This window comes from Myxocyprinus asiaticus, chromosome 5 (assembly GCF_019703515.2).
Source record: "Myxocyprinus asiaticus isolate MX2 ecotype Aquarium Trade chromosome 5, UBuf_Myxa_2, whole genome shotgun sequence".
NCBI lineage: Eukaryota > Metazoa > Chordata > Actinopteri > Cypriniformes > Catostomidae > Myxocyprinus > Myxocyprinus asiaticus.
In genome coordinates, this window is record NC_059348.1 from 11,467,614 (window position 1) to 11,484,292 (window position 16,679).

General features: G+C 37.0%; 1 protein-coding gene across 5 annotated transcripts in view; it reads right to left on the bottom strand.

The window, feature by feature from the left end:
- Positions 1-16,679, bottom strand: part of LOC127440710 (adhesion G protein-coupled receptor L2-like) — a 176,845-nt gene that overhangs the window by 145,005 nt on the left and 15,161 nt on the right. For all 5 annotated transcript variants that reach the window (XM_051697455.1, XM_051697456.1, XM_051697457.1 and 2 more), the window contains exon 2: positions 5,759-5,951. In XM_051697455.1, the coding sequence (XP_051553415.1) occupies positions 5,759-5,834 (76 nt within the window). In that variant the 5' untranslated portion in view covers positions 5,835-5,951. The remainder of the gene's footprint in view (positions 1-5,758; positions 5,952-16,679) is intronic.

Here is a 16,679-nt window from a genome sequence, read left to right on the forward strand (position 1 = left end):
CGTTATCTTCTATTGTTGAAAGGCGGCCCTGACAACTAAACTTAAACGTAAAAAAATTCTTTGTGATATTAAACATATCGCTTATTCAGCTGTCAAGTACGTTGACTGCGGAACACGAGACGCCTCGGCGCGCTTACATTAGGGAAAAAGAGCGCTTTTACATGAAGCTCCCATTCTGCGCTTTATCTACAGACATACACAGGCGAGAAGCCTCACACAGAATGTAATCTCCTCTGGCAGAGACGTTTATGGAACCAAATTGACTGGATAACCTGAAGGAGGTAGTCGTTGAATGTGTGGCTTATTCACCAGAGGGTAAAAGCGAGTGTCAAGAGTGTTGATATAAGGCCATCTTAGTCTGTAAAAATCAAAATGTCAAAAGCTGTGGCTCCTACACCATTAGACGCAGCACCTGTTCGTCATCGCCACATAAAAAAAAATGGGCAAGTTTTACAATCAGATGTAAATGGACAATAAAGTTGAACTCAGATAGGGAGTAGAGTGGACAGCTGTGAGCTCTTAAAACCTCCGTCTATGCATTTCTGTATCTCAAGACCAAAACAGAAAAGCAGAAAAGGTATTTTTTGTTTCATATCAAATCAAATTTCCTCTTTCCACCCCAGTGTTTTCAGCTTACACTGTAAAGCTGTTTACACTGCATTGCATCATCGCCGATTCATATTCATATGCGTCTTATTAAAAGAGACTATTATTGCAATTGCATTTCTTGATAATGTGATAATTTTAGTGGCTAAATAAGTTAAAGTTTGTGCAGTGTTAGACACATATTGGTGGGTAGTGCTGTGGTGCATAAGATTGTTTCTTTAACTTCTGGCATTTTCATGTCCCAAGTGTTGATTTTTATTCAACAGATTTCAACTTATTCTTTTTGATATATGAAGGTCTCATTAAAAGAATATTCCAGTTAAGCTCAATCGACAACATTTGTGGCACAATGTTAACCACAAAAATCTATTTGGACTTTTCTGTTTTTCTTAAAAAGTACAAATCTGGGTTACAGTGATGCACTTACAATGGAACTGAATGGGGCCAATCTGTAAACGTTACGTAAATGATACGAAACCAAGACGTAAACAATATACGTTTAACATAATTTTAGTGTGATAAAATCACTTACTAACCTTTTCTGTGTAAACTTTCTGTATACAGCTCAAATAATACATGAGTTTTAACAGAAGAATGAATGTAAGTACTTTTATAAAATTATAAGCTTCACATTTCCGCCTTTAAACACATTCACTTTTATTTTAAGTTCCTCACTGTAACCTCGATATTTGCTTGTTTTTTGTGTTTAAGAAAAGGAGGGACGATGCCACAAATGCTGCTGATTTAGCCTAACTTGTATATATTCTCGTATATTATAACTGCACATTTTAAAAGTTCCTCATCATTTATTTTTGGTACTTTTCAAATTTCTTTTATAGATTATAATTTTTTAGCTTATAGACCTAGACCCTTACTTCAAATATTAAACTATGAAAATCCATTATAAGAATAGAAATTATTCAACCTAGTCTCATAGAATGAATGTTACCATAACTAAATTTTGCAAACTGACTTTTACGTGCCCCGTTCTACGTTTCGTCACAGTTTCCTAGTGAAATTAACGCTTGAGGTGGTACAACAACCAGGGATGGATTATGACTTGCAAAAGCCCCAGGGCCAATTATCTCAAGGGGCCCCCCTCCCCTCCCACCATTTTTTTTTACATAGCAACTGGCCGTTTTCATTGTTGATGGGTTTTCAAGCGGGGGGATCACCAAAGTGGATCGCGCAACCTTAAAGCCCAGGGCCCCCCCGTCAAGGTCAGTCAAGGGCCCCTGGGCACTGGCCCCATTGGCCCAGTTAGTAATCCATCCCTGACAACAACTGTGCGTTTTATTCACTTTCACACAAATCACGACACAGTGGCTGATTATGACTTCATAAACACTTATTTTCGCATTATTACTCTCACGGTGTTATGTTGTGTTATGGAAAAACTTTAATTCTAACATAATTTGAAAGATGATACAATTTTAACACTTGTATTACAGACCCACCTACGGTTACACACTAATTCCAACATGATTAGCTTGCGCAGTAGCTCACATAAAGCGTTGGACTTTGAAATCGGGACACTGCGGTTCGAGCCCGCCCAAAGACACAAGCTGAAGAAGGGGCACGAAATGACGTGACTGCTTCAGAAAATTTGCTTTTGATGTCGCATTTTCTTTTAGGACACTATTGGTTAGGTTTAGGCTAAAGTTTTAGGTTAAGGAGGTATGTTTTACTCATTAAAAACTAAATCTTATAATCCCTTTAAAACACTCTTCTGAAAATAACACCATTTCCCTCGCTTTTGGCGCCCCCCACTGGACATTTCAGTGAGAAACTGCAGCCAAACGAGCAATAAGGCACGTAATTTCCAATTACAAAAATGCTGCCATGGTCACGTAATGTTTATGAGATCAGGCTGAAATGATCAATGTTTAAACTATGACAATCTAAACAGGGTGAAATAAACAAACCATTTCAATATTTATTGTTTAAAAATTATATCAATCAATTCCTGATGGATGAAATCAAGTTTTTTTTCTCATTGAATATTATGTATCACTGACATTATACAAGTAAAATAGGTTTGTGACATTTCACATTTCATTTGTGCCAAGAAAATTCCTGTCTGATCCAAACCCTGCCAATTTCCAAAATTTGTGAGAAATATCAGACAAAAAACAAACAAACAAACAAACAAACAAAACAAACAACAACAAAAAACACATGCGCTGATTATCTGACCATTGACATAATATTCCTACAAAAACACTCTGAACCTACTCTGAACTCATCAGGGAGGAAAAAAATCATCTCTGTTTGCCAAGAGAAGAAAGAAGTTTGCAGATATTGAGGTGAGCGGGGGGTCCTCACTGAAGGGACCCCTGACGAACGACACATTCCTGGAGAATCAATATGAATGAGTTTACTGTGATACAATAAGACCCAGATCACAAAAGCAAAGCTGTGTTGTTTTGAGACACATTCCTCCTGGCCTGTCGGACGTAGCGGGAGATAAGACTTTTCTTGTTTCATGGATGATTGGCATTGAGGCAGAACAGTGTGTATGATGGATAAATCATATCTTGGTGCGATTTATGTTGGTGAACTGGTGCATCCATTGTGCGCGCTTCTCCCATGGCAATGCAGTGATAATTCATGATAGCCATGTCACATACCCCCATGATTCAGCAAGCTACAGAAAGCTAAAAGAAAACAAAGACAATCCGAGCATGAAAGTGTTTGCCAGGGTGGACGTTTACAGCACAGCGATCAGTGCTTGCCAAAAATCCCTCTCAATCCATGAGAATCAGACTATGAGATTATCAACTACCATTCTATTGGAAAATATGCCAAACAAACCAGAAGAGCACTTAACACAGAAACAAAATATTTAAATTGAGTATTATTTCAAAATAATAATAATCATAAAACATAATACCTTTGGAAGAGCCTTTTATTTTATTTATTTTTTTATCACAGGCGCATGTTTAATCTGAGATCTGAGATTTAGTCTTTTAATATTTTGATTTGCACATTTCCATTATCACTCTTCATACAGCTCATGCTCATGGCTCAATGCTTCAGTGGCTTCAAACCTTCTGTCCTCGAGCCAAATATTCAGCAAATAATGATCTTCATCTCCACTGTGATGACAGATTGCTCATTCTGTGTGTTTGACTTCTCACAATTTACATCAAACAGCTGATTCACTCAACTATTACTATAAAATGCATATGTTCACATGTACACGAAAACACACTTTCCCATATACAGCACGCCTTGAACATCATAATTACACCCATTACTGCAGCTCGACAGGTGTTAATGCATCCTGCAGTCAAATGTGGCTGCTTTATACAGTTGCATTGTAATTCGCAATGTCTGTGCTTACTACCATACATACAAATATATGAATATGACTGTATGAGGCACCAAAAGATGAAGGAGTAATCTACAGCAAAATGGAAAGATACATCAAAGGGAGAAAAAAATAAAAAAGGGAAAATCAGTAAATAAACAATTATGGACTTTAAAATATAAAAGTCTGTGACGGCTTGTGACTACGCTTCAATGGAAACAGGGAAATCTGAACTTTAAAATTAACATGAGTATGATTCTCATAAAAGTGTTCAAAATTTGATTTGAAAACTTAAATATTTCTTTTATTACATTATTTTATTTTTTATTTACTTTTCTCATTTTATTTTACATGATAACTTTTTTTGGTCTACATTGTAAAAAAAAATATCCAAATTTTCAATGTGAATAAAAATAAAAATAAATAATAAGAAACTGTCAGTGTGATCTGACTTTTGGACCCCACTGTATATTTAAAGACAAGTTTAACTTAACTGATGAATAAATTACTACAGATCTCCACCAGAAATCTGTCAACTAATGACTTGAGTGACAATTATTATTATTATTATTATTATTTTATTTTTTTCTCAAATAAATGTTAGGATTTCTCATGGACCAAAAAATATTAAGATGAAAAATAGAAAACTCTAGAATTTCATTCAGCATGTTTTGAAGGTTCTTGTGTGATTGATCACAAAGTCTACCATCAAACACACAAGAAAACAATTAGTGTGATAGACCCTTTTGTGAAGAGCTGAACTGATGTGTGGTATGTTTTTTTTTCTCTCTGTCTCTCGAGGAGGGTTCTGCGTAATGTTCAATGACTTGTGGATAAATTAGATATTTTCAGAGGATCCCACCACATTCCTTTATTGATGGATTGGTGAGTAATCATTCATTGAGCTGAGATCCTTCACATCAAGAGAAACCAAAAATTTAGTTTCAATTTCTGAACACTAAAGGCAGTGCCAAGAAAGGGAGGGGGGTAGGGGTCACTAATTTGTTTGACATTAGCCCACAATCAGGGGCGGACTGGGAAGAGAAATCGGCCCTGGAGTGTCGCTGGCCCAAACGTTGTTGAGCGTTGGGGATGCAAATTTGCGGTTCTCCCTATGGCCAGTCCGCCCCTGCCCACAATTAGAATTATACAAACAACAAAAACATCTGACAGAAAGTTGTTTAAATGCTGCGAACCAAAAAAAATATGGTTTTCAACTATGCTCTAGCAGAATGAATCTGAACCAAACCAGTCCCTACTTAAAATGTGATTTGCTGCTTTTGTATAATTAATGTTTGGCATTCAAGTGTGTGACTAAATCAACTTTGTTCCGAAAACTGCGAAAAAGCAAGAAATAATGATTGAGATTATGCAAACATGCCAAGATCGGTAGTTTTGAATCACATGCTAATCAAAACCAAACACTCGTTGACTAAAATAAAATACAAAATTTAAAAATTGAACAAGATTATTTCAAATATTGATTTCACTCCATCATCGTCATTTTGGCGGCAAGCCAAAGCATGCGCTTGCTGTTCCCAGGTGCCTGGATAATTAAGGCACCAGGGTTTCAAACACTTCAACAGGCATAACATCAAATTCCTCCTGAATGAGATTTCTCTGCTTTTGCCTGCAGAAATGTGCGATTGCGAAATAATAGAATCAAAGTAGAATTAATTAAATTTACAAACTAACCCAACACAATGACATGTGTGAAGAAAGTGTCCCAAGTTTACCAAATACGGTTATGTCTCAACATTTCAGGAGTGTCACTTAATGATTACAGCAGTCTATACAGTAGTTCAGAACCCTATAAATGCACACAAGAGATGGTCTCACCTTCTGAACATTGTAGAAAGATCACAGTCAACAAAAGTCCATGCACAAAGGGACATTTCCACAGTGAAGCAGCCATTTTGGTTATCGAAGGGTGAACAATAGTTTAGATTGTAAAAGAGAATTAAAAACAGAATGAAGGCCAAGTCGATGTCAGCGATCTGTTGTTCTTCGAGATTCACCAATCATCTTCCATCTGAAAATACATGAAAAGACATTTTTATTAGCAATGTGAATTAGGGCTGTTTATCGATACAGGTTAACTTTTGATTTTGATATGATTTCAATTCTGATTCATTTCTTTATATTAAAGTTATAATGTCCATTTTGCTTGAAAATCTATATTTTTACAAATCTCTAATGTGAATTAGGATCTACAAAGTCAATTCCATGTGTCCAACAATTGAAATGCACTAAACCCAAAATCTGTTATTAACTTATGTAACTTTTTTCTTGGACTTACAGTGACACCTAGTGGTGTGGATGCAACATAATTCAAAATCAGTAGTTTTCAGTTACAGATGCCATTGTTAATATTCCCTATTCACAATCAGACATGATTCATTTAATCCATGCATGAAAGTGTCCAATAACAAGACACTATATTCAGCTGGTCATGTGATTATTATTATATCATTACATCACTTAGACAAGAAATAGCAATACCTCTTGACCTTACGTCATACATGTCCGTTGCACTAACGTTGCCAAAATACTGAGGGGTTTGAAAAAGAAAAATTAACAAAAATGTACTTAAATCAACGGCAGGATTATGAGCACACTAACAGTCAGAGAAATGGGTAAATGTAGACTTCAGTGGTTCAAATTAAAAGCCTACTAAAAAAATGTCTTTAAAACATTGTTTTAAAACTGTACTGTATAATTTAGAGCTGTTAAAAGTCTTTTGAGGTTGAGTCTTGTTAAATGATTGCCGTGAAAGGTGAAACATTTTGCCAAAGCTGAATTTCGAAAGCAAAAATCGTAATATGCCGCATTGACGCGGTCTATTCTCAGGGTAAGATGGGTTTTAAGGGAAGTCACAATCTATCTTTGGACCTCTGAGTGGCATTCACACGCCTAGACTTGCACTTGTAATTTCACTGTGTTTATAAAGATTACAGGCACTTCCTTCATTTCTCATCATCTCCCGCATCCCCTCGACCGACCCCGTGGTAGATAATAATTACTCTGGAAACTGGTTCGGGCGGTAAACTATTAAAAACACCTCTCTTTGTGTGTGTTTGCTTTTGTTATCTCGTGGGGGTGGGACAAACACATTCAAACTGCTTTGTCTGTGTTGGAAAAGGTTACTATTCGAGACCCTGGGGAGCCAGAGCTCATTATAGCGCAATGTCAAACGTTGAAGATGAATGGCATGTCAAACTCACTTTGCCCACAAATTTATACCAACTGACACACATGTGCACATACACACAAACATCCACCCACAAACTAAATAATACTTTCATCTTTCCAAAAAACAACAAACACCGCCCCTTCTCTCACATGGCACAGTGTGTATAGTGCAGGTAGTTTATGGGTTTGACTCATCTGCATTGCCTGCGGAATTTCACACTTTGAAGTGTGCTTCACCAAAGCTTCAGCGTGGTTCCTCATCACTGAGCACCGTGATTATTTTATAATGAACCTAAAGATGAACATTACGCCATTCTCAGAGTTCCACTGATGCCGATTAAAAGAGAGGATGAAAAAGGTTCGAACAAAACGACACATACAGAAGACAGAATTTAATTAAGTTTCATTATGAATCCTGCTGCAGGAAATATATATATATATTTTTTCTTCCTTTCAGATGCATTTAAAATCAGACATGGGCAGGTGGAAGCAATATTGCTTTAAGGATATAAATTATATATAATCAAACACTCCAACTCTTGTCCAAGCTATTTTATCATTAAATAATTAGCAGGGGCACATTTAAAACTGAAAAACAATGCTACTAACATTTATGCACCTAGAAGGCTAAATATTTTTCACCTCTTCCCATCAACTATTACACAAACTTGGGCTTATCAAAACGTATAAAATGAATAAAGAATGCATGCAAGCGAGGGGGCCTGTGTAGCTCAGTGAGTACTGACACTGACTACCACCCCTAGAGTCGCGAGTTTGAATCCAGGTCGTGCTGAGTGACTCCAGCCAGGTCTCCTAAGCAACCACATTGGCCCGGTTGCTAGGGAGGGTAGAGTCACATGGGGTAACCTCCTCGTGGTTGCAAATAGGGGTTCTTGCTCTCAGTGGAGCACGTGGTAAGTTGTGCGTGAATCGTGGAGAGTAGCCTGAGCCTCCACGTGCTGGGAATCTCCACGGTGTCATGCACAACGAGCCACGTGATAAAATGCGCAGATTAACTGTCTCAGAAGCGGAGGCAACTGAGACTTGTCCTCCGCCACCCGGATTGAGGTGAGTAACCGCGCCACCACTAGGACCTACTAAGTAGTGGGAATTGGGCATTCCAAACTGGGAGAAAAAGGGGATAAAAAAAGAATGCATGCAAGCACAGCAAGTGAGGCATGCACAAATGAAACATAAAACAGCATCCAAGCACAAATGCAGCTAAATAAAGAATATTGCTGCATTTTTTATGTGACTGGAGGCCTATAACAATATTAAATGTAATGTAATTACAATGTAATGTAATTAAATGTAACAAATTACAAGTCTAAATTACAACAAAAAGGCTCCTCATATTTCATATTAGCATTTGACAAAATAATAGAGAATATGCTTTTGTTAACAGCATTTAAAACCAGACACTGCAGAACTAACACAAATGGAAGTATTGTGCAATGTTTTAAGGACAACATCTATGGAATTGACCCCTCCATCTCTTGTCTAAGTCCATTTATTAGCATTTAAGTAATTAGTAGGAGCGTTTTTAACACCAAATAACAACATGGCTATCTTTCATAATCCCAGAAGGCTAATCGCCTCTAACGATCCACTAATACACTTACTTAGGCTAATCAAAGCTTGATCATATAAAATTAATAAAGAATGCATGCATAGCATAGCAACACAAGCGTAGCATGTGAAGCGGGCCCAAATTAAATGTAAAGCTGCATCTAAGCTCAAATACAGCTAAATAAAGATATGTAGCTGTGTTTTTCAGGCTGCTTAGACTTTCAAATGTGGATTTACAAATTATAAATCTAAATTACAATGTAAAGGCTCTGATTATTTCAAATTATAATTTTAAAAAACAATAATATTGGAAACACTTTTGTTGAAAGCATTTAAAATCAGACATTGGCATAGAATGAAGACAAAAGAGAGCATGGGCAATGTTAAAATAGGCAGGCGGAAGCAATGTTGTTGGATGACATCTATGAAATCAAACACTCCAAGGCTTGTCTAAGCATATTTAGCATTGAAGTAATTAGTAGGAGCATGTTTAACACAAAATAATATGGCTAACTTTCATGGACCCAGAGGGCTGAACATTTTTTCACCTCTTGCAAATACTCTTAATTGGACTAATCAAAGCTTGATCATATCAATTTAACTGGCCTTATCATTGACTGCGCATTCAGGAAGGAAATCCACTTAGTTCACTAGATTACAGGATCAAGATTCCAAGTATTTTGCAGTAAGCCATGCCAATCCCCAAGCAGGGTGTCTTGTGTGTGGCTGAGGATGGCGTTGGGCTGTACTTCAGTAAATCAGCAATCACGGACATAACCTGCAGGAAAATCCCACATCCTGCTGAGATTGCCGAGACGCTGATCCTGGCAGACGGGAGGCATGGAGGAGTGGAGGGGGAACGGTGGGGGTCTCAAGGAGTGTGAGGGTCTGCACCGTCTGCCCGACATGGTTTATTTCTCTTCATTAGAATTTTCAAACCCTCACCCTGCTGAGGAACATGCTCGCTTTATGTCTAGAGGTTTAAATAGCAGGAGCAGACCATTATCATCCCGCTAAACACCACTTTGTTTTGCAGATTTAGGACTGGATTTGTTCTGACTTGAAATAAAAGGATTAAGCGATTAGCATTAGAGAGCTTTGCATCATTACTGACTGACGCGTCATATTTGTACCAAGGGAGAAATCAGGAATGAGTGAGAGTCACTTTCACATGCATGAAATAACTGAAACATGCAAAAAATTTGACAAACCAGCAATATCAAACATTTAATTCCATGTGATAATACCTAGGGGGCAAAAACTTTATGTTTGCCCCCACGTTCAACTTTTCCAAAATTACCAATTTCATAACTGATTCCTCCATAAAGTCAGCAAACCGTGATAATGCAAATTCTAGGATTCTAGGGTAATTCCGAGAGGCTGGATTGGGGTTAAATATGATCGGTCATAAATAAGAGACATTTATTTGCCAAATTTTTCTACATTTTTGTCAAGATAAGAGGAATAACGACCTTTATATCTCACTACAAATCTCCTCTAGTCATCTAGACAAGATGACAGATGTCATCATTATAGTAAAGGGTAAAAATGAGTGCAAATTTCCCATGTTATCCGAGTGGAAAGAGGGCAATTAAATTATAATTAAAATGAATGGCTGGGAAAAAAGCGGCAGCCAGGAAGCCTTAACATTAAATATGGGTCTGTTTGTGAATGTGAGATTCATCACTTTGCTTCCAGCTTCCTCTCTCAGGCTGGGGTGGCCACTGGTGGAAAAATAGCCAAGGAGTCCTGGTTTCTAAGACAGGGAGAAATTGAATGAATAGGGAAGAAAAGAAAAGGGCGGGCGGGTCACACAGGAAGATTGACAGCTAGTGAGTGTTGCTTGACCTCTCAGGGTTCGCCTCCAAGTATTCTTGACAGGCTTAAAGAAGGACAACATAAAGGAGCAGGAATGTTAATTTAGATTCAATTGTCAGGGCCAAGATGGGAAAGAATAAAGAATGCATTTATACACGCATAGCAAGTGAGGTTGGCACAAATGAAATGTAAAGCTTAATCCAAGTGTAAGTTAAAACGCTGCTAAATGAAGACATGGAACTGTTTTTTTGCATTTTGCATTTTCGAGACCGGTTACTCTATCAAATGTAGAGAGTAAAATCTGCAAAACCAATCACACTGCCACAAGATCAAGATTAAAACTTTACATTCGAGAGGAAACAGATCCTCAGAATGACAACACTGAGGTTCAAGATCATATTATCTGGAATCTTTTTCAATTATCAGTGCCAAGACGTAAGAAACTAAATAATGCATACATACATGCATAGTAAACGAGGAGGGCACACATAAAACTTAAGCTGCATCCAAATTAAAGTTCAACTGCAGTTAAATGAAGTCGTGGAGCAGAGTTTGTTTGTTTTTTTGGGGTTTTTTTTGCAATTTGGAGGCCACTTACACTATTAAACATGGACTGAAAAATCTGCAGAACTAATATCACAAATTCAATGTGAATTTATTTTGAGTATCTATGTCCTCTCAAATATTCTCTTCGTTTGATCAATGTGATGGCTTTACATTCAAGACAACATAGATACTCAAAATGCAAGTCTCAATTACAACATAGGGGCTCCAGGTATTCCATATTAGCTTTTAAAAAAAATGAGGACATACTTTCTGCTAAAAGCAGGGGTAATTATCTAGCAGACAAACGCGCATAGAGAGGTGTAGAGCGGGCGTGAAGGAGATCTCCTTGGATACTCTCGACATTCTCAGTGGGGGCCTCTCGAAGGCATTGCACTTTGTCATGACAATCCCTGACAAGACTACGGCAGGCTGGGTCTCCCCCTCAAGGATTTAATGTCATTTTCTCAGCTCCGGCGATGTTGCAGAAAACTTGTCACAAGCCACGGCGCAAAGGAGACAGGCATTGGATGCCCATGTCAGGTGGGGGTGTCAACACCAGGCAAAGCCACTGAAAAGTTTTGAAATGCAGGTAAAGCTGCTGGTACGCTGGCACTGGGGTGGTGTCACAGAGCTCAAGCGTCAATCAGAAAACCAATGATCTAACCTAAGATTTTCCTGCATGGAAAATTGTGTCAGCACTCTCTCTGCGCAGACTGATTAAATGGCAGGAAGATTCACCCTGAGCCAATTTCTGCACAAGTTAAGCCATATACTTACATTTTTATTCTCTTCTCCATTTCATTGTTAGCGATTAACACGGGGTTCTCCAAAGACTAGATGACAAATGAAGGGATGTGAAAATCTCCATCATACCCCAAGTGATTTGTTCAGGTTAGCAGATCTTACCAAGGAGTCATGATATGCCGTGTTATGTATTACATCCAATAATCTTTGAGTTAAACTAAGAGTAGTCCAAATGGAAATTATTTAAACATCACATTCATTAACCATTAAAGATGCTTTTTGTGTGATACTGCAATTATTTTTAGTGTCACAGTCCTGAATCCTTTGCTTTTTAAGATTTAAGATTTTTTTTTTCCTGGATTGAACCATACAGCACCCACAGCAACTCATTCCTCTACATATTTCAGTTGTTCCCTCACTATTCACTATATACAAGAGAAAATGTAGTTGGCGTGACAACCGCACATTTACCACAACCACAATAGGCCATAATGTGTCCTATCAGTCATGTGGTGAGTGAATGGAGAATACCCACAGATCAACAGTTAAACACTTTACAGGCCCATCTTCAACTACCATCATCACTCCATTTTCTCCACAAAATTACAGGGTGCCATTCACAGTAACACCTGAGCACTTGGGATGGAATTGGGACACCAAAAGAAAGCCATTCGCCACCTCTTTGAGTTCACTATCTAAGCAAAACTTTGAGGACATTGTGGAAAATAATTAAAATCTAACCTGAAATAGTAACCTTCACATTATGAATTCAAGATGACTAATGCAGTCATTCCTCCTGAGAAGTTACTCTCAGTTTGGAATTTATAATTACAATGCGATGTGCAATGCGATTCTGGTTGGAATAAAGTTGGTATGTTGTGCCATTATATATATCAAAACAATGACAGGATGCTTTTTAGTGCAAAAATAAAGAGTAAAGGATGTACATTAAGAGTGTATGCACCCATAGAGAATGATGGGGAAATGATGGGGTAGCTTTGCTGCACAAGCACATAATTAATCTTCACAATTAAAAATTATGACCAATACCTTTTACCATCCACCATGATTTTTGTAATTGACACCCCCATCACAGAAATCTCTATCACATCCTACAACGCTATATAATTCTATCACAATAAAAGTATATCAAATCATGACTACAATAAGAAGATGGCAACAAAAACTGAGTTCACTGCAAATATGCCACAGATAATTTTCACATGGAAATGTTTATGACACAAACCGCTTCGCGGCAAACTGTCCATTGTTGCCAAAGGTTTGCCGGAGGTTCACCACTACCAGTGAAGAGCTGCAAACTTCTGGCAAACATCTGCAGCAAATCACGAGCTCATTTGCATATGAAAATAACGAGCAGCAAATATGCGGCAAGTTTGCGGCTAGTTCGCGGAAAATAATTATTTTAACATGCAGGAGTGATTATAATATCATAAATGTACTTAATTTCACATAAATTACCAAGATGCCAATGTTTTTACTGTATTGCAGTTAATTTATTCATGTTTTCAATGTTGTTGAAATGTGTATATGTGAAACAATTCTGCTGCATTGACTTCATATGTATCAAACAGAAATACACACAGCAAGAAAATGTCTTTTGTGATAAAATGACAAAACAGGGCTTTAGCAATGAAATATACATACAATATGAATAGATTAAAACGGTGAGAAATCACCCTACACAAACTGCCACTAAATTTGTAATTTTTTTCCCCTATCACCAGAGTCGCGTCAATATTCAGAGTGGCCGCTGGTTGGCGAGACTCTCTTTTTCATTTAATTTTCTGCCCCCAATCTTCCTCAGCATTTTACCCTCCTCTCCTTCCAAGAACATAATTCCTTCTTGCATTTGAATGGCATCCCTTAGTTACCGTATAGAAGATAAAGCGACGCAGTCAGTTAAAAGCTTGTGCAGTCCCACTCAAAAACAAACCCTTCAATAATTTTACGTCATTGGAAGCATTATCTAAGAGGACAATTACATTTTTAGCATGGCTTGTAACAGCACAGGAAAACAACTTCATAGCACATCTTAGACACTGAAGAAATGATAGGGACAGTGCTCAAGTTCAAGGACTAGGGATGGGAATGTAAGAAATGTAATGATTCTTGTTCCAATTCCAATTCCACTTAATGGTGCCGATTCTCCAACAATTCCGTTAATTATTCTTTTAGCACTTGATTCTTTAGCACTTGAATGATTCTTAAAAAAATAACAAATATTTAATCCTACTATACTTTGTATATATACACATTTTAAACCAAAAATACACAAAAACAACACTACTTTTGGCAACATCTTTTTATTTCTTTTTAAGTAAAATTTAGTAAAACAAAACTATTTCTAACTATATATTTTCAAACAAAAACCAGTCAGTGATTGCACTTATGTAAAGTGTAAGGCCTTAAGCACAGATCTGATATTTACTATTTTTCATTTTCAACCAATGGCGAGAGTTTGAGGCGGGACTGACTGTTCGAACAATGGCAGACAAAGGGGCTGTGTGGGAAACCTCTTTGAAAACAGTCTTTATTTTTCACAGTTCCATTTGGTGATGTAATTCAACCAGGGCTGTCGATTTAACGCGTTAATCCAGTGCGATTAATTATATTAAAAAATAACACATTAAAAACATTTAATCATGTCCCTGGACCGTGATAAGGAATATTCCTTCCATCTGAGAAAAAAAAAAAAAAAAAAAAAATTCCTTCCATCTGAGCAATTCAAGCTTGAAGTACCATCTGTTTTCTCCAGGGGGCAGTAAGCGAAACTTCAGCTTTTTGGGCAACGCAGTTATACAGAGAACAAACCACACTCACCTACAGCAGACAAAACATGGCACAAATTCAATAATATGGAAATAAACAAAATATTGCAAACTAAAGCCACTTTTTGAATTGTCTTTTTGAAAACACTTTACAATAGGTTCTATTTGTTAATATTTGTCAATGCATAAGGTATCATGAACAAACAGTTAACAAAATATTGTTTACAGCATTTATTAATCTTTGTTAATATTAGTTAATAAAAATACAATTGTTGTTTGTAAGTTCATGTTAGTTCATAATGCATTCACTAATGTTAACAAACACAACTTTTGATTTGAGAAATGTATTAGTATATGTTGAAATGAACATTAACTAAGATTTTAAAAAGCTGTAAAAATATTGCGCATTGCGCATGGCTTTCTAAGCAAATATTTATATATGCGATCAATTGCAATTAATTAAATTAATGAATCGGCATACCATGTAATTAATTTGATTAAAGATTTTAATCGATTAGCAGCCCTAAATTAAATACTTCACCTTTGAGTACAACATAATGGTTCTTGGTTTATTTCAATTAGCCTATGTTAAGTGATAACTGCTCTGACTGATTCAGTTTGTGACTCGTTTCAGAGTAGACAAAATGTTTGAGACTCGTTTTTGAGTTATTCATTAAAAGCATTTTGTTCGCAAATCAGTAAATACACTGGTTGTGCTGTATGTTTGCTGTTGCATGTAACTAGTGAAGACAACACATAGAAAGACATGTCTGTTTATTTTTTTCAGAAGGTTTATGGAACCGAATGTCATGAAAATCATTTTGATACAGCATTTTGTTAATAATATAACTGGTTTTGAATATGAATGAATACTCAATTCCCAACCATATTCATGGAAAAAAAGCTAAACAAAACAAGCAAGTAAAAAATCATCATCAAATCCCTCCTTACACTGATTAAAGGAGCTTTAAATTGGAATTAGGATGAAATATCAAAGAGTATATTTAGTCAGTTCTTTCGTTCATGCAAAACTAATGAGTGGTTAAAGCCTCAAACCCCTCCCTGCCAGCTGAAGTAAGGACAATCTACATGGCCAAGATCAATTAAATTCAATACCAAAGTAATTAAAATGTCTGACTTAAGGTCTCTGAACTCAAGACTCGGAGCTACAGAGTGAAACTAACCCAAAAGCGGGTCTGTATCACCACCTGCATGTGCCAATGAAAGAGCATTTCAAGGAGCAATGCAAGATGAGGATATATGAACATCTCTGCAGTTAACGATAGAATACATTTTCAGGAGAATGTACCATATTGAGAACAACAAGAAATAAACCTGCCTGAGAGATGTTTGAAGCATTCTAGTGTTGAAAGTGTGGTGAAACTTGGTTATCGCTTTAATGGAATCTTGACAACTCTTAAGAAAGATAACGGATGGCAATCGTGAGGTTCTCGACATCACGACAGTTAACTCACATTTTCAGTAGAATGTACCGTATGACAACAAAAAAACCTGCCTGAAAGATCCTTCAAGCAGTGTTGGAAGTGTGGTAAAATGGTGTAAAAAAAGCATAATCATGTGTTAATCCAGTTAAAAGAACGTGATGACACTAAAAAAAAAAAGGTAAACAGGTGGCAGTCGTAAAGTACATGACATCTTGCATTGAAAGACAATGACCCCGTTTACATGCACTTAAGATAACAACTTATTCCAGGGTTTTTGCAAAAAAGTGGTGCTCTTAAATATGTAAGCACTGTTTTTAGGGGTGTGAATCTTTGGGTTGAAAGCGAATGGATTCGATTCACGATTCAAAGGTTTTCGATTCTATTGAAAAACGATTTTTGCAAATTTAAAATGATTCACAATGTAATTCGATTTGATTAACATTTTTTTTAAATGCATTTATAGTATTCTTTAAAGGTGCTGTAAGTGATTTCAGCCGTTCTACTCCCACGAGACTGAGAGGGAAGTGTATAGGTGCAGACAGAGCTCCAAATCGCCAGCAAAGATATAGGGAGCCCCTTACCTTACCTTACCTTACCCTGACCATCTGTGGAAGTTTTGCCCCCTTTTGGAGTTGGCGCAACCCCCTTTTGGAGTAA